The sequence below is a fragment of the Solanum pennellii genome, chromosome 11, assembly GCF_001406875.1.
Source record: "Solanum pennellii chromosome 11, SPENNV200".
In the NCBI taxonomy this organism is placed as follows: domain Eukaryota; kingdom Viridiplantae; phylum Streptophyta; class Magnoliopsida; order Solanales; family Solanaceae; genus Solanum; species Solanum pennellii.
Window position 1 is genome coordinate 62,773,416 of NC_028647.1, and position 27,289 is coordinate 62,800,704.

Below are 27,289 nucleotides of genomic sequence, written 5' to 3' on the forward strand. Positions count from 1 at the left end.
GGGGCTGAACAAAGTGGAAGTCCAGAAACTTACTATCTGGGCCACCAAGTTGTGCTACAGCATCAACAAATCGTTCATGAAGCTCATTGGTCCAACGCAGACGTTGCTTTGAGGCAAGACTAGAATTGTTGTTGCCTCCACTGGAAGGGTCCATTGAACCGCCACCACAGTCTAATGACTGACTATTGACAGCAGCATTGTTGTGTGCTAAGCTTGAACTGGGAACGCCTTTGGGCTGATACATTTCATTTATCTACAAAAAATAATGACAGACTTCAAAAGTACTATAAGAATTTCAAAGTCAGCAAAACACATAAAAGAGCAGTACTTCCTGAAATTCAACACACGGAGAAGCAAAAGATCTAGTCCTCTTGAAATGCTCCGGTTTTCCTTGATTCCATGTGAAATTTTGTACCAGATACCCCTTTTTACATTATTATAACAATTCCCTGGCCAACTCATTCACCTATACCTCAGTTAACTCATCATTTATTAAAAGTGACCTAACCATCAAAATACTAAAGTGGCTCGAGCACCAACTGCTTTTGACTGGGGTTTAAGTATTTATAGAGGCAAAAAATGCTGAAATATGATCGAGCAACCAAAGACTCAGAAAAGGTCAGTGGGTACGATTTGGCTAAGGCAGATGAAGCAGCTCTGTATTTCCTCGTGCTGCGGGATCAAATCTCCCCTCGAGCAATTTGTCTTTTTCAGATGATACTTTTTACTTTGTTGTTTTTCCTTTTTAGTTTCTCATTTTTATTTTTACTTTCTTCCCAATTTCCACTGCTCCAAAACAACCATCTCTTTTTTTTTCTTTTTCCCATTCAATGAGAAATTGCTCTTCCTCAACAACGTCCTTCTTACTCCTCTATTAGAGCTCTTTTTCCCCAATGAAGCTTCAACTTTCTTCTTATCCCTCTCCGTGGTCTCAATAGTTGGATTTTGTGCAGACTGCAGAGGTGATTCCCTCCTTCCTCTATTTTTTTTCTATTGATTTCTGAGACTGAGAGACCAATTAAATATAGTTCAAAACATTTTTTGTGCAAATTTAGGAACTTTCAAGGTATGCTAATCTAAAGCTAATAATTTTGCAATGAATTTTGATTTTGGAAATGAATTCAGTGTAAGCATTGATGACACTATATATGTTTTTATGGTATGTAAACACCAAGGACAATTATAAAAAAAATCTTTTTAGCTTTAATATTAATCATAGTTTACTTGTTAGATATTTTCACCATCAAATATCAAATAGTTGCACGCTATTACTTAGTGCCTATATGCTATAGCAGCTCTAGTAAAGCCAGTCGAGAATCCATGACTTTAGAATCCCGAGTCCACCACTGTTGCTATCCAACTTCGCCCTTGTGCTCCAAAATTGACAAGTCTATAGTAGTGCACAAGTACAACATTCCCTAGTATCAACAACGATAAAAACTATGACACAACTCGAAACTAGTTGACGTTGCCTATCTGAATGTTATATGCTGATTGTAATCGTAAATAGACACGGGTATAATAGTCTACCTATGAATATATATAAAGGGTACAATAGTCATTATCTAGTTGAGACTTGAGAGATAGTTTGTAATAAGGCTATTAAAGGGTTGTTAAAATATGGTTAACAGAGTTAATGATATACTACTTGTATAAAGGGCCCTTTCTGCCCTTCATTAATGAAGTTAATTACTTTATAGAAAAAAAACGAGGTTAAGCGTATAAGCTAGGTCATTCATCATCAGATCAATAATATCTCTCCTTATCTCTTCTCTCGCCTTACTCCATCGGTGTAGCTCAACTCAGAAGCTAATCCTTTTCATCTTAGCTTCTTAGGACTTCTTCAGTGTGCATGCTCATTATCCTCCCGTAAATTTAGAAACTAGAGATTCTTTGAAACTTAACGACTTGTGATTTCATCAGCTCATCAAGTCACCCCTTGTATCATATCATATCATATATTGCATTTCATCTTTACACTAATTTTTATGCTAATGAGCATTTCACCTTCTTCTCCAAAATTAAGTATTTAAATGAAACAGTTTAGAGAAGTTCATATCCCAGCTCTAACAATTCATTTAAAAGTGAAGCATCATCGTTGTTGTAGATATAGTCAACCGGTATACAACAACAACATAACCACTGAAATCCCACAAGTGAGGTCTGGAGAGACTTACCACTACCTCGTAAAGTTAAAGAGACTGTTTCCAAAAGACCCTCAGCTCAAGTACAACAACATATACAAGAACAAAAACCCCAAATTTTAATATATGAAAAATTCATAATTACAATCACTCTTATAATTTCACCAGCTATTTAACTTCACCCCATGTATCAAACATCACATTCCAGGTATATACACACGTAAAAAGATAATAATTTTAACCATATATAAACAGTATAATTTTCCACCGAACACGATATTCATAACAAACCCCCTTGGTCCTTGCTAGCTCCACCCCCTCTCCAAAAGTAGTCAACTCAAGTCATCTACCAAAACCCTAAATTATACGTCTAACCCATCACATAAAACATCAAATTAAACCATAAAAATTCAATCTTTACAAACTTCTCCACAACATAAACACCACAAAATCAAGAAATTCACCAAATAAAACGAAAAAAAATTCAGAAAAATTATTAAAAAAAATAAATAAATTATACTAACAAATGAACTCATAAAAGAAGATCAATTTCTTACAATGATAGATAATTATAGCAGATATGCGATCTTCGAATTCTTCACTCTTTCATTACAAACTGAAATTTTTTTTTGAAATTTTTGAAGAAAAAATTCTTATAGAGAAAAAGTAAAGGGGTTTTAAATAAATAAAATTAGAACTGACCGCGGGCAGAATTTAGCTGACCGGAGTTGAGAAATACATTGTTGGGCCGGCCCGGAATCTATTTTGTAATATTCCGGCATATTGTGATTATTAATCATTTTAATAAGTCCTTTTTTTGCAATTTTTTGGCTTTTCTTTGGACCACTCTTTTCTCTCCAATGCATTTCTTTCATTTTCCAACTTGGTGTTTTTGTTTTATTCGTTTTCAAATGATCCTCGACTCAAGTACAGCACATACGTATGTGAAAAGAGAATTATCGTAGGTATGTGAAAAGAGAATTATCGTAAAAAAATAAAGTAACTATTAAAGGAAACAGTAACAATCACAAATTAAAACGGTTGTAATATTTTGTTACGTTTTACTACCATTACGCTGGAATAAAAGGGTCTACACGAGCTCCCGTTCTACATCGTGATGGTAGGACCGGTAGTGGAGTGGGTCTTATACTTTTTAACCTACATTTATCTCTCCTTGGACCCACTGTATTCAACTTCTTGCACCTCATCACTTGGACATCTGCACATTTCCCCTTCGTACGTTCAAATCATCTCAGTTTTGCTTCCTTTATCTTTTACGCCACGGAAGTTACTCTCACCTTGTCCTCGATGTCTTTATTCCCAATATTATCTCTCTTAGTATGTTCACACATCTATCAGAACATTCTTATTTTCGCAACTTACATTTTCTGAACATAGAAATTTTTAACGTGTCATAACTTTTTGTTTATTTTATAAATAAAATGACGATAATATAATAGACCGTGTAATGAAGATAATATATATGGTATCCATATCCTATAAGCCATAGAGAATTCAAATTTCATTAATTTTTTTAATTCGTATTATCTAAAGATTGACTTCTTTTACTAATAATGAACAATAGAATTACATCGTCGTTTTATTTTTAGAAATACTTATTTTTTTAATAGGCATAATATATAAATATGCCCTTTAACTTGGTTTTGAATCACGTTTATGCCCTTCAACTTTAGGTGTGCATAAGTAGACACTTAAACTTGTATAAAGTTGAATAAACAGACACACATGTCCTACATGGCATCCTACATGTTATTTTTTGTCCTACGTGGTGTGCTACGTGTATTGTGTCATGTAGGACTCATGTTTTATTTATTTAAAAGTTGTATAGTTAAAGTGTTTATTTCTGCATTATAAAAGTTGGAGGTCAAAGTTAAAATATGAAACCAAATTTAGAATTCAATATATGTATTATGCCTTTTTAATATGTTCACGTATTATTAATAGATGGCTTTATAAGAATAGGTAAAGTTATTATTTTATTATTTATAAAGCTAAACAATAGTCAAAAATGAAATTGAATAGTTAAATAAACCTTCATTGCATATTTTCTCAAGACATAAAATTATTTTTCATGTGCTTTAATTTGTTTGGAGTTTCACATGACACATTTGAAGGTGACTAGACCTTTTTTGGCATTCTTTAATTAGAGCATCTCATTAGTGATAAAAATAATAATAATTTAGTGAATCTCATTGATCTTACCTTTATTTTAATGGGGTTGTGATCAAGAAGAATATATTTTAAAATACTTTTTTTTCTATTTCATTTCTAGTAATTATTTAAAAAAATAAGAACAAAAAGATTATTTTGTGCTTGTTTTATATCACAAGAAAAAGATGCTATTTTCTTCCCTCAAAGTTGGCTAAGTGGCGCTTTTTTTTTTTTGAAAAAATTATGCGGCTAAACAAATTTATATTATTTAATTACTCATTATAGCTATAATTTGCTATAATTACCACTCGCGACTAACATTATACATTATTTACGTGAGCTGACTTCGAGTTTGTATAATTAGTCATGTTTGTATATGTATAATTCCCCAGGATATACAAGAACATATTATAATATACATATACAATTCACCTCTCCCACTCTTTGCTCTCTCTCGCTCGCCTCTCTCCTTCCTCTCTCAATCTCGCTCGCCTCTCTCCTCCCTCTCCCAATCTCACTTGCCATTTATACAAATGTATATGTATAATATACAGTTATATACAATTATATATGAATACAACTCACCTCTCTCTCACTCTCTGCCCTCTCTCTCTCTCGCCCCTCTCCTCCCTCTCTCGATATCGCTCGCCTCTCTCCTCTCTCTCCCAATCTCTATTGCCATATATACAAATACGTATGTATGATATACAATTATCTAACCAATATACATATACAATTCACCTTTCTCCCACTCCTTCCCCCCTCTCTCTCGCCTCTCTCTTCTCTTCCTAGTCTTGCTCGCCTCTCTCCTCCATATAACATGTAGCTACAAATTGTAATTATCAAACTATAGCTATACAGAGTAATTAATTTTTTTTAAGTGGCTATATGTGAAAGTTTCCCTTTTTTTTAATGAATAGAAGTGGAATATATGAGTTCGATAAAATTTATTAGTTTTGGCTCAAATTTAATATGCAAAATCAAATTAATAGGTATTCATTTAACAGCATACTTAAGGTTCGTATTCTGAAACTCAAAACTCGTAGGATTTAAATTTTATACCTATCTCGATTTGACATCCTTAATAGTACTAAATAAGGATCACAACAATATTATTGAAGAAATCAGAATAGCCTGTAAGTTACAAAAATTTGGTTCATGTAAAGCTAACACGAAACAACTAACAAAGATAACACAAAATTTTATTGTGAAAAAACCCCTTGCTCAAGAGAAGAAAATCACGACTTACAAGATGTATGATTTCAGCAACCAATTCCACTAACTTCAAAGGAAGGTTTTAGATTAAATTTTATAATTTAAGGGACTAATTCGAGCACAATTAACTATAATTATTAGTGCTACTTTTCAAGAAGTCAAACTTGTCTATTACAACGCCACATGCAAAACTATTCACTTCAAATTAGGAAGTATTATACTAACTAATAACCCTAGAACTTATATTATTATGTTCATATTTTGATCGTGAATATTTTATCATTCTTTTGATATTTTGACAGGACAACTATGTAGATATAGAATGGTGACTTTTTTTTTTTAAATAAAATATAAACTCGTAGGTTAATTTGTTGAAATATAAAATTGTGATATAAACTTCTTTATCATTTAGTGTATTAAAATATCAAAATATTTGGTCAAAATTTGTAGTTCTATTATTGACAATCTTAGAGATTATATTTCTATATAAATTATTGTTATTATATATTATAGTTGTCATATATATCGGTATAATTTTATAAATAGCATGTTTAATTTGTTATAAAGACGGTTGTTAAGCTTAATTGTTGTAGTTAGATGATTGTTATATTCTGACTATAATATCATTAAGGACGTTTGCTTAGAATGATAAGAAATAATAGATCTCGAGATTAATTTTTGAGTGAAGTTATTTCATAATAGTTGAGATAAAATTACAAAATAATTAATCACAAAATCAATTATCCTAAAATTCTAATATTATTTTTATTTATTGTTGAGGATGAAATAAATAAGGGTAATTTTCACATATAGCAAACAAAAAATCCACATTTGTATGCTATAACAAAGTTTGCATAATTGCGCTCCATAACAAGCATATAACTATATAATTCGCTATACATATACAACTGTATAATTCGCTGGCCTCAATATACATATACAATTGTATGATTCGCTGGCCTAAATTGTATAATTAGCTGGCCTATTTCGCTGCAATTGTATAATTCGCTGGACTATTTCACTGCAATTGTATAATGCACAATTGTATAATTCGCTGGCCTATTTCGCTGCTATATGTGTAAAAAATTTGCTTTGCATACAATTGAATCGAAGTAAAATGTTTGTATATTGTATAATTATAAGTGTGTATGAAGAAGATACATGTTTTTCTCTCGCTTTATACAAAAACAGAAACACAATTTATACACTTATGTTGTATAAAGCGAGAGAAAATTGTATTTCACTGCAATTGTATAATTCGCTGGCCTTTTTTCCTGCAATATTTGTATAAAATTTGTATTTGTATACAATTGAATCGAAGTAAAATGTTTGTAAATTGTATAATGAAGTGTACAACACGAAGATATATGTTTTTGCATATGTATATACAATTTTCTCTCGCTTTATACAAAACAGAAACACAATTTATACACGTCGTATAAAGCGAGAGAGGCAATCAGAGGGAGAGTGGCGAGGGAAAATGAGAGAGTAGCGAGCGAGAGTTTTGAGAGAGAGGGGACTGGCAAACTTTGGCAAACATTTGCTATGGGGCACAATTAAATCAAACAGTAGCAACTCCATTTATTTTAGGTTATTAGTTTGTCATATTATATACAATTATCCCAATAAATAATCTCATAGTAACAAACAAATAAGCCCTTATTTTGTTAATAATTTTCTACCCCTTTTTGGCCTATGTGGCACTATCTTGTGGGCCCAACGCTGATTGACTTTTTTTTTTCAAGCTAGTGCCACGTAGGTCGAAAAAGGGTAGAAAATTACTTATAAAATAATTTCAAGGGAAAATAGGACCTTAGTATATCATAAGTGTCTGTAGAATTTCGGGCATAGGTTGAGGAGATACTTATGCATTTTCCCTTTAGTTTTTTTATATTTTTCTGTTCACATTTCGCCCTCATTTTTTAGTTCACACTTTACATAAATAACGTAACCCAACAATATGCACACATAATGTAGGAAAAATTACTTGGATGAATGTCTTTTAATAAATAATCACTGATTTTAGCGATATTTTTTTTATTTATTACCATTTATAGCAATACTACGTTAATCTGCAATTTGTATTAAAAGTGAATTATGTATGCAATATATATGTGTCATAACTATTTTTAAAAATATATTATGCTTGTTTGTCAAAAAGTTGACACATTGTATTATAAGTGTATTAAAATGTGTGATAAATATATTATCCATCAATAAAACTTGTATTATATGTGAATAATAAATTATTTTTTGTAATATGAATTAAAAGTGTATTATAAATGTATTAAAAGTGATACAATGAAAAAAATATTATTGCTATAAATGGTAATATATAATACATAAATATGTCATTTAACTTGACTTCAGCTAGCATTCATGCCCTCCAACATTAAGCGTAAATAAATAGACACTTACATTTATTTAAAATTGAAAAGAAGACACACATATCATACGTGACATATAATATACATAACGTATGACACAAAATTACCATATAAAACCTATATAAGATTAGTTCCGAATTCCAATACAACTATATATATATATATATAATCTTATAAAGATTGCTAATTCCGCAAAATACTCTTAGAACGTGTTGTGTCACATTGAAGAAAAGTGTAACATGTTCTAAATACGTTTGATAGGACAATATCATATATTATATGTGCATATCATATATTATATGTGCATATTGTTAGGTCATTTGTGTAAAGTGTGGACTGAAAAATGTGGGCAAAATGTGAATAGAAAAATGTGAAAAAACTAAATAAAAATGTATGATGTTTTTGTATCTGAAGGGTATGTTGTAATTTAAGGGCTTATTTGTTTGTTATTTGGAGATTATTTACTCCATTCTCAATGATAAATAAAAATAATATTACAATTTTAAGATAATTGATTTTGTGATTTAGTTTTTTTTATAATTTATCTCAACTATTATGGAATAACTTTATTCAAAAATTAATCCCGAGATTTATTACTTCCTATCATTCGTATCGGATGAATTCTTAATGATATTTTAGCCAGAATATAACAACCATCTAATATATAATATTTAACTATTTCTATAGAAATATAATCTCCAAGATTATCAATAATCGATCTATAAATTTTAATAAAATATTTTGATAATTAATACACTATATGACAGAAAATTTTATATCATAATTTCATATTTCAAATTAAAAAATTAACCTACGAATTTATATTTTATATAGAAATATATCATTTTATATCTATATATTTATCATGTCAAAATATCAAAAGAATGATAAAATATTCACGATCGAAATGTGAACATGATAATATAAGTTCTAGGGTTATTATTAAGTACAATAATTCCTAATTTGAAGTGAATAGTTATGCATGTGGTGAAGTATGCAACAAACATGGTTGACTTCTTGAAAGTAGCAATAACAAATATAATTAATTGTACTGAAATTAGTTCTTTAAACTATAAAATTTAATCTAAAACCTTTCTTTGAAGTTATTGGAAAATGATTGCTGAAATTATACATTTTGCAATGACTTTTCTTCCCTTGAGCAAAAGGTTTTTTTACAATAAAATATTGTGTTATCTTCATTAATTGTTTAGTGCAAGCTTTACATGAATTAAATTTTCGTAACTTACAGGTAATTCTGATTTCTTCAATAATATTATTGTGATCCTTATTTTAATACTATTAAGGATGTGAATTCGAATTAGGTATAATATTTAAATTTTACGAGTTTTGAATTTCAGAATATCAACATTATGAATACTCATGAATTTGATTTTGTATATTAAATTTGAGCCAAAACTAATAAATTTTGTCCAATTCATATATTCCGCTTCTATTCATTAAAATAAAGCGCCACTTAGCCAACTTTGAGGGAAGAAAATAGCATCTTTTTTCTTGTGATAAAAAATAAGCACAAAATAATCTTTTTGTTCTTATTGTTTAAATAATTACTAGAAATGAAAAGAAAAAAAAAGTAATATAAAAAATATTTTTCTTGATCACACCCCATTAAATTAAAGGTAAGATCAATAAGAATCACTAAATTATTATTATTATTATTATTATTATTATTATTATTATTATTATTATTATCATGAATTAATGAGATGCTCTAATTAAAGAATGCCAAAAAAGGTCTAAGACACCTCCATATGTGTCATGTGAAACTCCAAACAATTTAAAGCTTCTCCATGTTTAATTCATACTTCCATCCGTCTTAGTTTATATTGACTTTTTTTAATCAATTTTTAAAAAAACGATTTGTTACTATATTAAAAAATAACAATTTAATTTTAAAATATTTATTCTGTATTAAGGCAAACTAACTAGTAATTATTTTTGATAGCCTATATAACTGTGATTGTGGAAGTGTAAGGACACATTCAAACTTTTTTTGATAACTAAAATGGCATCATCAAAAATTCTTTCTAGGAAAATGATTAAACTTTTATCCCCAACTCCATCTTCACTTAGACAACACAAATTATCTTTCATGGATTGCATAAATCTTCCTCAATATTCACCAGCTGCCTTCTTATACCCTAAACCTAAAAATCATACCAAAACACAAATATCACAAATTCTTGAAAACTCCCTTTCAAAAGTATTATCCTCTTATTATCCCTTCGCGGGACGAATCAAGGATAATAACACCTATGTCGATTGCGATAACACTGGTGTTGAGTATTTAAACGTCAAAATAAATTGTTCAATGTCTGAAATTCTCAATAGCCCTTCTAATGATGTATCGGATATAGTCTTCCAACAAGACTTGCCTTGGTGTAGTAGCTTGAATCGAAGTCCACTTGTGGTTCAATTAAGTCATTTTGATTGTGGTGGAGTAGCAATAAGTGTATGTTTGTCACACAAAATTGTTGATGGATATTGTGTAGCTAAATTCATTAGTGATTGGGCCACTACAGCTCGACACGTGGATTTCAAACCATCTACTAAATTCAATGCATCTACATTTTTTCCAATAATGGAGGGTGCTCCAAATATTATGTCTATAAATACTTCTCCACAATCACAACGATACGTGTCAAGAACGTACAATTTCTCATCTTCGAATTTAGAAAGACTCAAGAAAAGTATTACAGGAGTTCAAAATCCAACTCGCGTTGAAGTTGCTACATCACTTATTCATAAATGTGGGGCGATCGCATCTATGAAAAATTTAGGCTCGTTTAAACCATCTTTGATAAGCCAGGTAATAAATTTACGCCCTCTAATTCCACTAGACACAATAGGAAATGCAACATGTATCTATAGCACAATAGCAACGACGGAAAATGAGATAGAGTTGTCTAACTACGTTGCTCAAATACAAAAAGTTAAACAACAAGTTCGAAACGAGTTGAAGAATCTAGATACGGATCAGATAGTTCCATATACACTTGGAAAAATGAAAGGCATTGTAGACATGATGGAGAAGGATATATTTGATATTTATTTATCAACAAGTGTATTCAATTTTGGACTATATAGTAAGACTAATTTTGGATGGGGTAAGCCTATAAAAATTATTAATACAAAATATCCAATGAAGAAAAGTATCATGCTTTTTGATGACCCAAGTGAAGAAGGGATAGATGCACAAATCACCTTAACAGAAGATGAAATGTCAATTTTTCAAGAGGACAAAGAGCTTCTAGAGTTTGCTTCTCCAGTTGTTCAATCAACAAAATAAATATTTTAAGGGGTTTGTATTTTATTTTATCTTTTATATTGAGAATGTTTTACGAGTTGATTTAAATTTATATTTTTATTTCAATTTATTTACTTTTTGAATCATGTAATATTTTTATGATTTGATGAATTTGATTTCGATATACCATACTAGCTTATGTTTAATATAATATGGAAGGAGTCAACTCAAATTCTCCACATCTTTATAATGTTTACGATATAATAGTGATGACTTAATATAAAAATAAAATAAAATAAAAGGCTCAATTAATAATTTTCAATTATTACAGTAGAAATGAAATCTTAATTTCCAAATCCCAATAAATAATCTAATAACTTTTTTAAAAAATAAAAAATCAACTACATCCAGAATAAAATAAGTGCACGATATATAGTACAAATTGTGTTGCATGTGATTAAAAATCTATTGGTCAAATCAAATTTTTAATCGATAACATAAATGAGATTTTTCAAAGTTTAATGACATATTTAAATTTTTTTTTTCAATGACGACAAATACTCCCTTCGTCCCTTTTTTACTTGTTAAATTCTGAATTGCACATTTTAAATGAACAATGATTAATACGATGAATTTATCGATCATTTTCTCATATTAATTGATAGAGTCTTACACATATTATCCCTTCGCAGGACGAATCAAGAATAATAATAGCTATATCAATTGATTCTCCAGTCGTTCAATCAATCGAATCATCATATCCTTATAGTTTGAGGATCTTCTAAAACTTATTATAAAAACCTGCTCTCAGAAAAAAGTTGTTATATTATATGTAGCAACAATTATAAATACGGACAAGGGCCTAAAATACCCTTAAAGTATTGAAAATGGTACAAAATTACCCTTCATCCACCTATTGGCTCCAAAATGTCCTTTCCATCCACCTATTGGCTCCAAAATACCCTTGTCATCCACCTTTGTGTTCAAAATTGACCATTTTTTAATTGTTTTAAAATTAAACTCTTTAAATATTTTTTTAAATACTGGGCGTTCAACTATTAATTATAAATTTAATTTATTAATATAATTTATAAACCAATCCACTACCCACTCATTACTAACTAAACCTCACTCAATTAATAATTCAATTATAATATCAAAATCGTCATAAACACTACTTAAACACGATGAAATTATAGATTACTGAAAATGACATTCAAAATTATTCGAGTCCGAATCGAAGCCCCAATTAAATTTAGGTTGAGCCGCTTATTTAGGAGGACACTTTCTTTCAAAATTGAATTAGAAATTTATGATTAAAGGTAAAGAAATAATACATCCCGAATTAATTCATGCACTTTTTTTAAATATAATTTTATAAATATTTATGATTTATTTTAAAACCTTTAATATATTATTTTGAAAAAAAGTTACCTATGAAGTAACATCACATAATTGAGACGTAAGAATAATTAAGATGAACATAGTCAGACTTTTAAGTTTATCGGTGATTTTTATGTAGCCACTTGAATGTATGATAATTTACTTCTATATTTTTTAAAAACACTCAATTGGCAGTAGCTTGCATTAATAATGTGATGGGTTCATTAATTTAGAGGGATTTAATTAGTATTGGGTGGGTAGTGGATTGATTTATAAATTACACTAATAAGTTAAATTATAACAAATAGTTGAGCGCCACGTATTTTAAAAAATATTTAAATAGTTTAAATATAAAACCGTTAAATAAGTGATCAATTTTGAACCAAAAGGTGGATGACAAGGGTATTTTGGACCCAATAGGTGGGTGGGAAGGGCATTTTGGAGCCAATAGGTGGATGAAGGGTAATTTTGTACCATTTTCAATACTTTGAGGGTATTTTAGGCCCTTTTCCGTTATAAATATGAATATTTAGAACCAACACTCTGATGACGTTAAAGATTTTTAGCAACTTTGAATATAATGACATCAATTCAATTTCCTCTAAATATTTTATTGACAATATAAGGAAAACGTATTGCCACTAAATGTTCTTTTATTGTTGTAATGATGCAAAATGTTATATCTATGATATTTTTCAAATTTTCAGATCCCAAAACCACGTTATTAACAAAAATAAGATATAATACATAAATATGTTATTTAGCTTGACTTCAGCTAGCATTCATACCCTCCAATATTAAATGTAAATAAGTAGACATTTAAATTTATATAAAACTGAAAAAAAGACACACAGCATATAACAAACCGCCTAAACATAGCGATTTGGGGAATTATAATCTGTTCTTTCAAATTAGCATTGAGCTTTAATGACTGATAGGCCCAAATTAGGCAACTTATATTTCTTTCCATTTAAATAATAAATATTTAATATTCTAATAGTTTATAATTATTAAGGAAAGGGAATAATAATACTAAAATAGATGAAAATATTTAAGGAAAATTTAAATGTAAGGAAAAGATAGTTATAAGTATAGTTGGACAAATTATATAGTTTCATAAATAGAAGAGTAAATAAAGGAAACAATAATTTTGTTGGGAAAATTTTCAAATTTTAAAAAATATTTGTGACGGTTCAAACCATCTGTTTGTAACAAATTTTAAACATATGAAAAATAAACAAACCATACAAATAAAATATGAAGAAACATAATTTTATTTATCAAGATAGACTGTGTGTACAATTATGTTGATCCCTTCATTCTATTCTCCTAGGATTTATCCATGATTCGAGGGCCGTTAGTGGCGTATTTCTCGAACTAGGATGATTTAGATTCGAGGGCCGAGATGTTTTTAAGGGAATTTAGTACCTTTTATATAGGCATAAACTAGGGTTTAGGGTTGAGTAGCCTCCAAGAATCTTTATTTGAGTTGAACACAATTTGTAGAGTCCCAACTCAAATTGAACGCATCTTCTAGAGTCCCACAAAATTTTAATGTCTACACCATCGTAATTCAATTTCAAACCGCCGCTATTAACATATTTAACATGGCGTACTATAAAAACGTTGTAATATTTTGTATTTGNTATATTATCCATCAATAAAACTTGTATTATATGTGAATAATAAATTATTTTTTGTAATATGAATTAAAAGTGTATTATAAATGTATTAAAAGTGATACAATGAAAAAAATATTATTGCTATAAATGGTAATATATAATACATAAATATGTCATTTAACTTGACTTCAGCTAGCATTCATGCCCTCCAACATTAAGCGTAAATAAATAGACACTTACATTTATTTAAAATTGAAAAGAAGACACACATATCATACGTGACATATAATATACATAACGTATGACACAAAATTACCATATAAAACCTATATAAGATTAGTTCCGAATTCCAATACAACTATATATATATATATATAATCTTATAAAGATTGCTAATTCCGCAAAATACTCTTAGAACGTGTTGTGTCACGTTGAAGAAAAGGGCAACATGTTCTAAATACGTTTGATAGGACAATACCATATATTATTGGGTTAATAATAACATGATTTTGGGATCAGAAAATTTGAAAAATATCATAGATATAACATGTTGTATCATTACAACAATAAAAGAACATTTAGTGCATGGCAATAATGTTTTCTTAAATTGTCGCAAAAATATTTAGAGGAAATCGATCGAATTGATGTCATTATATTGAAAGTTGCTAAAACCTTTAGCGTCATTAAAGTGTTGATTATAAATATTCATATTTATAATTATTGCTAAATAGTATAATATAACAACTGTTTTCTGAGAACCAGGTTTACTGATAGACATATCTAATTTATAACAATTTAATTTTTGTAGGATATTCTCAAACTACAATGGTACGATGATTCAATTGATTGAACAACTGGAGAAGCAATTGATATACGCATTACTATTCTTGATTCGTCATGCGAAGGGATAATATGTACAAGACTCTATAATTAATATGAGTAAATGATAGACTCACTATACTAATCATTGTTCTTTTAATATGTGCGTCAATTCAAAATTTAACAAGTAAAAAAGAGCGCGAGAGAGTATTTGTTTTTGAAAAAAGACCTAAATATATCATTAAACTTTAAAAAAAGAAAATTCATTATGTTATCGATTAAAAGTTTGATTTAACTGATAAATTTTTAACCACGTGCAACACAATATGTACTATAAATCGTGCACTAGTTTTGATGACTTAAAATAGCGTTATTCTGGATTTGACTTGACCCCTACCATATTATATTAAGCATAAGCTAGTATGGTAAATCGAAATCAAATTCATCAAATCACAAAAATGTTACATTATTCCAAGAGTAAATAAGTTGAAATAGAAATATAAATATAAATTTAAATCAAACTTATAAAACATTCTCAAAATAAGAAATAAAATAAAATAGACACCCTTACATTTATTTTGTTGATTGAACAATTGGAGAAGCAAACTCTAGAAGCTCTTTGTCCTCTTGAAAAATTGACATTTCATCTTCTGTTAAAGTGATTTGTGCATCTATCCCTTCTTCACTTGGGTCATCAAAAAGAATGATATTTTTCTTCATTGGATATTTTATATGAGGAACTTTTATAGGCTTACCCCATCCAAAATTAGTCTTACTATATAGTCCAAAATTGAATACACTTGTTGATAAATAAATATCAAATATATCCTTCTCCATCATGTCTACAATGCCTTTCATTTTTCCAAGTGTATATGGAACTATCTGATCCGTATCTAGATTCTTCAACTCGTTTCGAACTTGTTGTTTAACTTTTTGTATTTGAGCGACGTAGTTAGACAACTCTATCTCATTTTCCGTCATTGCTATTGTGCTATAGATACATGTTGCGTTTCCTATTGTGTCTAGTGGAATTAGAGGACGTAAATTTATTACCTGGCTTATTAAAGATGGTTTAAACGAGCCCAAATTTTTCATAGATGCGATCGCCCCACATTTATGAATAAGTGATGTAGCAACTTCAACGCGAGTTGGATTTTGAACTCCTGTAATACTTTTCTTGAGTCTTTCTAAATTCGAAGATGAGAAATTGTACGTTCTTGACACGTATCGCTGTGATTGTGGAGAAGTATTTATAGACATAATATTTGGAGCACCCTCCATTAGTGGAAAAAATGTAGATGCATTGAAATTAGTAGATGGTTTGAAATCCACGTGTCGAGCTGTAGTTGCCCAATCACTAATGAATTTAGCTACACAATATCCATCAACAATTTTGTGTGACAAACATACACCAAGTGCTATTCCACCACAATCAAAATGACTTAATTGAACCACAAGTGGACTTCGATTCAAGCTACTACACCAAGGCAAGTCTTTTTGGAAAACTATATCCGCAACATCAATAGAAGGGTTATTGAGAATTTCAGACATTGAACAATCAATTTTGACGTTTAAATACTCAACACCAGTGTTATCACAATCGACATAGGTGTTATTATCCTTGATTCGTCCTGCGAAGGGATAATAAGAGGATAATACTTTTGAAAGGGAGTTTTCAAGAATTTGTGATATTTGTGTTTTGGTATGATTTTGAGGTTTAGGGTATAAGAAGGCAGCTGGTGAATATTGAGGAAGATTTATGCAATCCATGAAAGATAATTTGTGTTGTCTAAGTGAAGATGGAGTTGGGGATAAAAGTTTTATCATTTTCCTAGAAAGAATTTTTGATGATGCCATTTTAGCTATCAAAAAGTTTGAATGTGTCCTTTACACTTCCATAATCACAATTATATAGGCTAGCAAAATAATTACGAGTTTGTTTGATTTAACACAGAAAAAATAAATTTTTAAAAATTTATGATCTAAAATGAATATTTTAAAATGAAATTGTTATTTTAATATAGAAACATATCCTTTTTTTAAAAAATAAATTAATTAAAAAAAATCATATAAATTGAAACAGATGAAGTATAAATTACACGCGGAGAAGCTTTAGATAAGCTGTAGATGTTGACTAATTAGTTATTTTCTGCATCTATTTGTAATTAATAAAATAGTAAAGCTAAGAGATTTGGGCCAAAATTGAAAATATCACCTTTTTTTTTCTCTTAAATTATCACCAATAATTTATTAAAATACGTTTTGATATATATTTGATGATATGTGGTAAACACTTCCTCTTTGTGTTTAAAAATAAAGAATTGAAGATTCTTTTTTTATTTTTAATAATAGATAATAAACATCCGAGGTATCATTTGTTTTGCAAGGTTCCTACCTAACATCATCAATTTATTTATTATAATACATCTAGAAATTAATGAGTTAGTCAATATATATGGACGAAATTTTATGTGTAAATTAAGTTACAAATTTTTTGACGATTGTATTTAAACACTTAATTTAATTAACTTTAAAATTATTTTAATAAATAGTTAACATGATCATATATAGTTCAGATTTGAAATACAAAGAATTAATAGTTCACGTAAAAAATTCACAAAAAAAAGTAATACTTTAAATTTATTTTTAACGATTATCTCTAAAACTAAATTATTTATGAATCCAACAGCGTATTCTTAAAGAATTTTATCTTGATATTATTATTCGAAATTTCGTATTAATTTCTCCCAAAATAGTATGAAAAACAATTTTGTAATGGCAACACGTTAAATTACAAAACTAAACTAAAAACGCATTGCAAATTATACTTGGCACGTTCTTTTATTTTGATAATAATAGTATAAAATTAAAAGGGAGGAAAAATTTGAAATTCGATATATAAATTTGAGATAAGATCTTTGAAAATTTGTTGCTAATTATTATATTATTCCAGGTTTTAGTTGTAGCTATAAAATTGAATTAAAAAGTACAGCCATGTGGATAGGAAAATGTATAAAAAATAATTGTTGACCATCAGAATAATAATTTTATTAAATTTAGAGGAAATGACGTGCGTTCTTGTTTCAATAAATAATTTGATTTTGAATATTTAAGAGAATATAATCAATCATATCAAAGATTTAGGCTAATTATTTTTTTAAAAATCATGTTGTAATTTAAACATCAAGAAAGTAATTAATTTATTGCATGACGTGCTTGCTTGCTCTATTTAAATAAATTTATTAAACAACGTGCAAGTCTGTGAGTTGATATATCAATTTAAGTAAAAAGATAAAAAATAAAAAATAAAAAATCCAACTTTACTAAATTTATTTATTTATTTTTTTAAAAAAAACTTAATCCCTTCTTAGTATTTGAGGTATATGATTATTTTCTTTCGAGATGAAATAGATCAAACACATTTATGTTGCGTATAATAAATACATTAGTCAAATCACATTTAAATCTTAAAGAAATAGAGTAACGCAAAATTTTCGTAAGTGAAAATTCGAGGAAGCAGTAAATATTTATATTCAATAAAGACTAGTGTGAACAGATGTAATCGCTCTTCGTCAGAAAATCACAACATATTCAATGTGAAAATGTGTATTTGTATTACATCGTTTTGAGAAAACACATATTCACACCTTACGGAATCCAACAATCCCCTCACGAATATTAATCTTTACATTTTCAAAAAACACAAAAATACATAATTATGACATAATACGTAATCATGCCCTTTAACTTGTCTTCAGTTGACATCCAAGTCCTTTAGTTTTGGATGTACACAAATAGACACATAAATTTGTGTAAAATTAAATAAGTAAACATACACATCTTACAAGACGTAATACTAGTATAACACGAATTGCCATCTAAGATGCAACATAGGATGAATATCTTGTCTGTTTTTTCAATTTTACACAAGTTTAAATGTCTAATATTTATATGTTCAGTTAAAATTAAAAAAAACATAAATATCAGTTGTAACCAAACTAAATGACACGTATACATATTATATCAATAACTAATGAGGGGCTAATTGTTCATCAATAAACTAAAGAACTTCACAGCTGCCATATATATTTTGTGATTCATTAGCCAACTAATTGATCTTTTATTTATCCTTGAAGAAAAAAATCTCAAAACGTGCAAAGCATCTAGTTTCTTATTTAATTATTCCATTTTAATAAATTAAATCCCCTCTACAAATATATCTTTACTTGTTAGATCAACAATTAATTTCTCAGAGGACCAAAAAATGACTAATAACAACAATAGTTTTGAAGGGTCCTCTTCAATATTTAGTGAAAAAATGTCAGAAAAATCAAATGAAATTAAGAAAGAGAGAAATATTGACACTAAAACTATTTCACTTTACAAACTCTTTTCATTTGCTGATAATGTTGACAAAATATTGATGTTTTTGGGAACAATAGGTGCTTTTGGCAATGGACTATCTTTGATTATTTTGCCTGTGTTGTTTGGAGATTTGGTGGACTCATTTGGACAAAATCAAACTTCAGGGGTGCTTCAACAAGTTTCCAAGGTAATTTATTTTCATAAATTTATGTTACGATTAGATTACAGTAAAATTGTCTGCGCGCTTTGCGTTTGTATATTTACGTATTATAGTCATTTATTTGAAACACTTAGTTCTATGGATTTCTCTTAATCTGTCTTTGTGAACAATGTTTTAATGATTAGGCTGGAATGATGACGTGATTTGAACCTGCAATCTTTAGGTTATGAGTCTCGAGTGGATCCATTTCTTTTATATAGTTTCCCTCTTCAATTTTGAATCACATAAAGATTTGTAGTTTGCATGTAATAGATCGTGTTAAAAATATAATTAAGTAAATATTTTTTTTTTATAAAAAATAACTACATTATGGAATCAAAACAAGCAAGGTCTTGGGGAAAAGGAGAATTAAGACTGGTATATGAGTGAGCGTGTTAAATATAACTAAATAAATAAACATATAAGATGAATAGTATAATTGAGAGGGTCAAAATTAAAAAAGTTAAAGAGTGAATTATAAAAAAAATACAACTAAAATATTTCATTTTTATTGATTCTATAGTAAATTATGTCGTGTTTATTGAAACATACTTTAATTATTTATAACAATAACATATTCGATAAAAAGAGATATATGAGGAAGTTTGAGTGTATACCCACTTTGTGGCCAAGGGTCATTCGAACCCCATTCGAACGAAAAATTACTATTCATATATGGCTAAAAGATATTTTTTATTATTTATGTTGAACCGCTTTTGGTTAGTTTGATTTTGAATTTATTCGTGAAAATTTTAGCTATGCCACATTTAACATCCCTTGGTTGTTCGGAGATAGAGATGTTGTTTCTGAAACGCGGGTGACTCTAGTAATACCTTAACAATGTAGACAATGTGATGGATGAAACTATGTAGAGAAGGTGTTTGATGAAACTTCCCAAAGAAGAAACCTGAAGTGATTAATCTATTTGTTATTCGTTAACATATACATTGTTGTTGCTAATCCTTCATAATGTGTATATTATGAACAATCATGACTCTTGTTAAGCAATGTTATTTTTCAGGTATCATTAAAAATGGTTTATTTGGGCACAGCTGCAGGTGTAGCAGCATTGCTTCGTAAGTCTTAACTAACTATATTTTGTTTGTGCTAATTGTTTTTCTAAGTTGCTAAATTTTTTGGTGTTATTTGTTTGTTAGAGGTGTCTTGTTGGACGCTTACTGCAGAGCGACAAGTGTCACGACTAAGGGTATTGTATTTAAGAAGTACTGTGCGACAAGACGTTAGTTTCTTTGATAAGGAAGTAAATACAGGGGAAGTTATTGGGAAAATGTCTGGTGACATTTTTGTCATACAAGATGCTATGGGCGAGAAGGTACGAGAGTGTTGTTGAAAATGTTAAAAAGAACAAGTTTTGGATATGGATATGTTATATAAAAAAAGTTTTGCTTATGCTCAGGTGGGGAGGCTCATAAAGTGCACGGCAATGGTAATAGGAGGATTTGCTACTGCGTTCATCAAGGGGTGGCTTCTAGCAATTGTTATGCTATCACCCATTGTTCCACTGGCGATAGTTCTTGGTGCCATGTACCTCTTCATGTCTAGAAAAGCTTCGCTTTCACAAAAAGCTTATTCTAAAGCAGCTAATGTAGTTGAGCAAACAATAAGTTCCATCAGAACAGTAAGACTTCAACCTTACAGCTTAATGTGTCATGGCGATGTTGTTGGTTTTTACTTCGAGGGATGTTAATTTATATCAGAGTTAAACATACTTTCTCTAACTTTTACTTTGTACAGGTTGCATCGTTCACAGGTGAAAAGGAGGCTTGCGAGAAGTATGATAAGTCGTTAGAGAAGGCATACAGATCTGGTGTACATGAAGGACTTGCAAATGGCTTAGGCATGGGATCAGCCAATTTTATTCTCTTCTGCAATTATGCTTTGGCTTTCTGGTATGGTGGAAAGATGATCTTGGAGAAAGGATACACAGGAGGTTCAGTGTTGAGCGTAGCTCTAGCTGTGATAACTGCTTCACTGTGAGTATTTTGTCGATCAATCTTGAGTAACTTGTAACATGGTTTCAAGTTTAATGTGCTGATCATTTAAAAACTATATTGTAGTTCAATAGGTGAGGCATCTCCTTGCTTAGCAGCATTTACAGCAGGGACAGCTGCTGCTTACAAGATGTTTGAGATTATAAAAAGAAATCCAGAGATTGATGTGTACAACAATAGTGGGATAGTTTTGGATGACATCCGTGGAGAAATAGAGATAAAAAATGTCTGTTTTAGCTATCCAAGTAGACCAACAGACAGAATACTCAACGATTTTTCATTGTTAATCCCAAGTGGAAAATCTACTGCTTTGGTTGGTGGAAGCGGAAGTGGGAAGTCCACAATTATTAGTTTAATTGAGAGATTCTATGATCCACAATCAGGTGAAATTTTTATAGACGGACATAATCTCAAAGAGTTTCAGGTTAAGTGGATTAGACAGAAAATTGCTCTAGTAAGTCAAGAACCTACTTTATTTTCAACTAGCATTAAGGAAAATATTGCATATGGGAAAGAGGGAGCCACCAAAGAAGAAATTGAAGCAGCAATTGAGATGGCAAATGCAGCTAAATTTATTAATAGGCTACCTGAGGTTCATATTTTTAATATGTTTTTGTTTGACTTGATTCGAATAATCGTACATGAACATTGTTTTTTAACTTAATGATTTTTCTTGTAGGGATTAGAGACAAATGTCGGTGAACGTGGAACTCAACTCTCTGGTGGACAAAAGCAGAGAATTGCTATAGCAAGGGCAATTCTGAAAGACCCTCGTATTTTACTTCTAGATGAGGCAACAAGTGCTCTAGATGCTGAGTCAGAGAGAGTTGTACAAGAAGCACTCGACAGAATTATGGTTGATAGAACAACCATAATAGTCGCGCATCGCCTAAGTACAGTGAGGAATGCTGATAATATTGCTGTCGTTCATCAAGGCAAAGTTGTTGAGGAAGGTATACACATTTATAAATTCAAAGGAAAGCCATAACACAAGATATCTTTTTCCATGCCGATGTTCTCGGATATTGAATGCTAATATTATTATTTATATATCTCAGGTAAACACTTTGAGCTATTGAAAGATCCTGAGGGAGCATACTCGCTACTGGTTCGCTTGCAGGAAGTATCTCAAGAAAAAGAGCAACTTTGCCTGGATGATGCACAACATTTTTCTACTGAGTTAAGACCTGAATCTAGAAACAATGATGATATTACAGCAATTGAAGAAATTCCTGAGACTAGATTGGCAAAAAGCTCAGATATTAATTCAGAAGAATCTACAAAGCTTGAAAAGAATCCAGTTACTCGCCTTGCGTATCTTAATAAGTCGGAGTTTCCTATAATTCTTGTGGGAGCAATAATTGCAATAATATCGGGTTGTGTACTCCCCGTTTTTGGACTAGTTTTATCCAACACTGTTAAATCATTTTATGAGCCACCAGAGGATCTAAAGAAAGATTCACAATTTTGGTCACTCATGATTGTGGTTCTTGCAACAGTACTTCTGATTACATCTCCACTAGAGACACTATTTTTTACTGTGGCTGGTTGTAAGTTGATCCGACGAATTAGATCAATGTGCTTTCAAAAGGTTGTCCACATGGAAATTGGTTGGTTTGATGAGACAGAGAACTCAGTTGGAAGACTAGCCACAAAGCTCTCTACTGATGCAGCTATTGTTCGAGTTCTAGTCGGGGATGTATTGGCAAAAATAACTAAAGATCTTGCAGCTGCGATTATTGCGGCTATGATTGCTTTTCAGGCAAGTTGGTTGTTGTCTCTTCTTCTCATATCCATGATACCATTCATGGTAGGCAATGTTTATCTTCATGGCAAACTCATTCAAGGGTTCGGTTCAGACTCCAAGGTTTGTTTTATAATTATCTTTTTCACTACGTTTCTGTTGGCTTGTATAAATCCACCACGAGTCAAGAGACCAGCTTAAAACCCAATTGTCAACATTCTCTTTTCTTCTTCTTCTGCAGAAGTTGTACGAGCAAGCAAGTCAGATAGCCAACGATGCAGTCGGAAATATAAGAACAATTGCTTCTTTTTCTGCAGAAGAGAAGGTAGTGGAGTTATATACGAAGGCAAGTGACATTAAGGGAAAGACCAAAAAAGGAATGATCAGTGGGATTAGTTACGCTGTTACAACTACCTTTTTATTCCTTGTATATGCAGCAAGTGGTTACGTTGGAGCTCGACTTATACAAGATGGCAAAATTACATTTACTGATTATTTCCGCGTAAGCTTTAATTTACTTCACATCTTTATATATGATGCTTCTTTCTTTTCTCAGTAAATGATAGAAAAGGGAAACTAAAAGTTTGATTTAATTATGAAAGCTTTCTTCGTCTTTCATCCATCAGTCTATATAGAACCCAATATACAATCCTACTACCTTGAATCTTGATACTTGAACTTTGTCGTTGAGATGAGATAAGTTAGAAATGAAAAAGGGAAAATGCTAAAATACCGTTAAAATCATAGATACTTTTATGCCTACAAGTCATCTCGTCGAGGGTGAAGTGAAAAGTTCAAAGTTATATGGTTTCTAAATATAAAACGTTTAACTCTTTGTTGAGATAGACCAAAAAGAAAGTGAATCCTGTAAATAGGTTCTCTGAGTAGTAACTCTTACCTCATATAACTTTATTTTATCCCTTGCAGGTTTTCTTTGCTGTGTTTTTAGCAGCATTAAGCGTTTCTCAGTCAAGCTTCATCGTTAATGATTTAAAAAGAGCTAAGGGTGCTGCTGCTTCAATATTTTGTATATTAGATAGAAAATCGAAGATAGATTCAAGTAAAGAGGACGGTTTAACTTTAAACCAATGCAAAGGAGTGATAGAGTTTAAACAAGTATGCTTTGCATATGCAACGAGGCCAGACATCCAAGTTCTTAATGGCTTCAGCTTGACAATTTCGAGCGGACAGGTATGTGTATCTCTTAAATCACAGTGACATTTAGATTATCTTTAGAATTATATTATCCGAATAACAGTAAAAACTTGGCATATAGAATGCTATAACAGTTAATAGTGCGGTAAATTTGTAAAGATTCACAAGTAGAGGGATCAAAAGTGCACAACAATATTAATTGAAGGTTAAATGTGCTTAGTCAGATATATTAAGGACCAAAAAATAAGAAAGTGGGGTCCGTGGAGGTTTACGTGGTAGAGGTTGTTTCCGATAGACCTTCAGCTCAAAGAAGAAACAATCCGAACCAGTATAGAAAAAGAAATATCATAAATGAATAGGTCCATGGCAAAATATCAAAAACAACTTGACAAACCATCCTGAACGTTAGTCATAACACGATCGGAGTATGAAAAAAAGCACAGATAATAACCAAGCCTAAAGAACAAGAAACTACGAGAGTAATATTAAGACTAATAGTACGGCTAATAGGACAGAGAACTAAGTGTGACTACACTTAACTATCCAACTAACCTCCTATCTCATGTCGTGTCTAATAACCTCTACTCAATACTTCTTTAGTGTCTTCCTAGATATTAACATTTACGTTTGATTACTTACCTACAGTCAGTTGCTTTAGTCGGAGAAAGTGGCTGCGGGAAGTCCACAGTGATTTCACTCTTACAACGATATTATAATTTTTCTTCGGGTCAAATTATGCTTGACGGGATTGACATTCAAAATTTCAATTTGAAATGGCTGAGGCATCAAATGGGGCTTGTGAGCCAAGAACCAGTTCTGTTTAACGACACAATCCGAGCCAACATAATGTATGGGAAGGAAGCTGGAGAGGCAACTGAAGCAGAAATAATCGCTGCAACAAAACTAGCAAATGCCCACAAGTTCATTTCTGGCTTACAACAGGTCATCTCATCTTGAAATATCTATAAATATTTGACTGTGAATTCAATTGTAGTAAGTCATTCCAGGAACACATAGATTTCACATTCTGGATCCGCCTCTGACGCATTAACTATTTCAAGATTCTGTCTAAACCTCCAAAAACTGTGATTTCAGGGGTACGATACCATTGTTGGAGAGCGAGCTGTTAAGCTTTCAGGTGGTCAAAAACAACGAATTGCCATTGCACGAGCTATTATGAAGAATCCAAAAATATTATTGCTGGATGAAGCTACGAGTGCACTCGATGCAGAATCTGAAAGGGTTGTCCAAATGGCATTAGACCAAATCATGGTAAATCGAACTACAATCATCGTAGCACACAGATTATCGACAATCAAAGAAGCAGACATAATTTGTGTGGTGAAAAATGGAGTCATTGTAGAACAAGGAAACCATGATACTCTTATTAGTGATGAAAATGGACAATATACCTCTCTTGTCAGACATCATATGGGATCTATCTAATTTTTTTCTATGTATATTTCTCATTCATCATATTCATTTCTAAATTGGATTTTCTTGTGATTCATATTTGTTAAATTTGTCGAAAATTTAAGATATTCAATTATATACTATTTTTTCTTTCAACGATTCGATTTACACAATGTTTATGCTTATAGTCGTATTTATCATATCATCGTATCATATCATCATACAACAATCAAGAAATTGTTAATTTCACTAATCATCATTTTATCATGTCAACACATATGGAATAGAGCTAACTAATTATGTAAGTCACTGTATATTGATATAAGGCTCTTTAATTTCTCCTTGGAAATTGTACCTTTTTAATTTGCAGTATTTGGTTTTATTTTATTTTGGAGGTTAGATATTGTGTTCATCTGTTGTTGCTTAAGAACTTGGTAAATCATTTGGTTTATAACAGTGTTTTCAAAAAAGACTCATTTATGTCATCCGTTGAAAGTTCGGCTTATCTACATAGAACATCCAATGAATAAATGATCTAATTGGCCCAATGACTCTTGGGTTGATACTTACGACTCTTTTAATGTTATTGAACCTGGGTTCGAATCTCATTGTTAACATGTTCAATTACAAGTTCTCTACACATGAGTCTCATATTATATATATATATATATATATATATATATATATGTATGTATTCCACCATATTGTAAGAAAGCTTCTCTTTTAATTTCTCAGTTAGCTTCTTGACAACATGTATTTATATCATAATTAATAGGTATTCATAGTGATATTTGATTGTCTTTTCACCTACCAAAATTTTTTAATGGTGTATATTGAATCATGATAGATAAATTTATTTTTGTTTCAAAATTTAAAGAATCACAAAATTTGAAGAGTTTCACACATTATTGCTTCATGATAGATAAATTTATGTTAATTTCAAAATTCAAAGTATCACAAAGTTTGAAGAGTTTCATATATTATTGTTTTCTACTCTAATTTAATTTAACCTAATTAATTATAATTATAATGTCATAACTAAAAAATTAAAGTGTAGTTGTTGGACTTCATATTCTATCATTATATAATTAAATATTAATATTTTAAAAAAATTAATTTATTTAAATTTAGTGGAGGGGCAAAATGGTAATCCAACTTTTAAGATTGGACCCGACCACTTATAATAATACTAGTTAGTGTAGGATTTAGTATTCTTTCTTTATTTTGGTTGTTATTTGAGGTTTTCTTTCAAAAATATTTGCACCTATATAGTTATAATTTTTAGTTTACACTTTATACCGAATATAACTGATATGAGTTGGGGTGAGATAGTTGAGATTTTTCTATCCTTAATTAGAATTTAGGAGCATGAGTCGTAGTATGGGAAAAAATCA

The 27,289-nt window shown here is 30.2% G+C and overlaps 4 protein-coding genes across 5 annotated transcripts in view; 2 read left to right on the forward strand and 2 right to left on the reverse strand.

Annotated features, from left to right (window-relative positions):
- Positions 1 to 2,823, reverse strand: part of LOC107004643 (myb family transcription factor PHL7-like) — a 6,977-nt gene extending 4,154 nt beyond the window's left edge. The window contains exons 1-2 of the mRNA XM_015202924.2: positions 2,702 to 2,823; positions 34 to 253 (exon numbers count right to left, since the gene is read on the reverse strand). Of these exons, the coding sequence (XP_015058410.1) occupies positions 34 to 244 (211 nt within the window). The 5' untranslated portion in view covers positions 245 to 253; positions 2,702 to 2,823. The remainder of the gene's footprint in view (positions 1 to 33; positions 254 to 2,701) is intronic.
- Positions 2,824 to 9,941: 7,118 nt separating this feature from the next.
- LOC107004301 (acylsugar acyltransferase 3-like) lies at positions 9,942 to 11,225 on the forward strand. The gene has a single exon (XM_015202527.1). It carries the CDS (start codon positions 9,942 to 9,944, stop codon positions 11,223 to 11,225), a length of 1,284 nt encoding a protein of 427 aa, XP_015058013.1.
- Positions 11,226 to 15,578: 4,353 nt separating this feature from the next.
- Positions 15,579 to 16,864, reverse strand: LOC107004377 (acylsugar acyltransferase 3-like). The gene has a single exon (XM_015202584.2). It carries the CDS (start codon positions 16,862 to 16,864, stop codon positions 15,581 to 15,583), a length of 1,284 nt encoding a protein of 427 aa, XP_015058070.1. The 3' UTR covers positions 15,579 to 15,580.
- Positions 16,865 to 19,306: 2,442 nt separating this feature from the next.
- Positions 19,307 to 26,051, forward strand: LOC107002942 (ABC transporter B family member 21-like). 2 transcript variants are annotated; one of them, XM_015201155.2, is made up of 12 exons: positions 19,307 to 19,559; positions 20,593 to 20,647; positions 20,729 to 20,904; positions 20,989 to 21,210; positions 21,327 to 21,565; positions 21,650 to 22,175; positions 22,263 to 22,536; positions 22,642 to 23,450; positions 23,569 to 23,829; positions 24,255 to 24,518; positions 25,128 to 25,424; positions 25,578 to 26,051. In XM_015201155.2, exons 1-12 carry the CDS (start codon positions 19,326 to 19,328, stop codon positions 25,926 to 25,928), a joined length of 3,708 nt encoding a protein of 1,235 aa, XP_015056641.1. In that variant the 5' UTR covers positions 19,307 to 19,325; the 3' UTR covers positions 25,929 to 26,051. The 2 variants fall into 2 exon arrangements, with proteins under 2 accessions (XP_015056641.1, XP_027768973.1); XM_027913172.1 differs by lacking the exon at positions 19,307 to 19,559 and having other exon boundaries at positions 19,991 to 20,647.
- Positions 26,052 to 27,289: the final 1,238 nt, after the last annotated feature.

Coding starts and splice junctions, on each gene's coding strand:
- LOC107002942 (XM_015201155.2), top strand. CDS start 19,326: ATGTCAGAAAAATCAAATGAAATTAAGAAAGAGAGAAATATTGACACT. Junction 24,519..25,127: donor TGACAATTTCGAGCGGACAG/GTATGTGTATCT, acceptor ACTTACCTACAG/TCAGTTGCTTTAGTCGGAGA. Junction 25,425..25,577: donor TCATTTCTGGCTTACAACAG/GTCATCTCATCT, acceptor CTGTGATTTCAG/GGGTACGATACCATTGTTGG.
- LOC107004301 (XM_015202527.1), top strand. CDS start 9,942: ATGGCATCATCAAAAATTCTTTCTAGGAAAATGATTAAACTTTTATCC.
- LOC107004377 (XM_015202584.2), bottom strand. CDS start 16,864: ATGGCATCATCAAAAATTCTTTCTAGGAAAATGATAAAACTTTTATCC.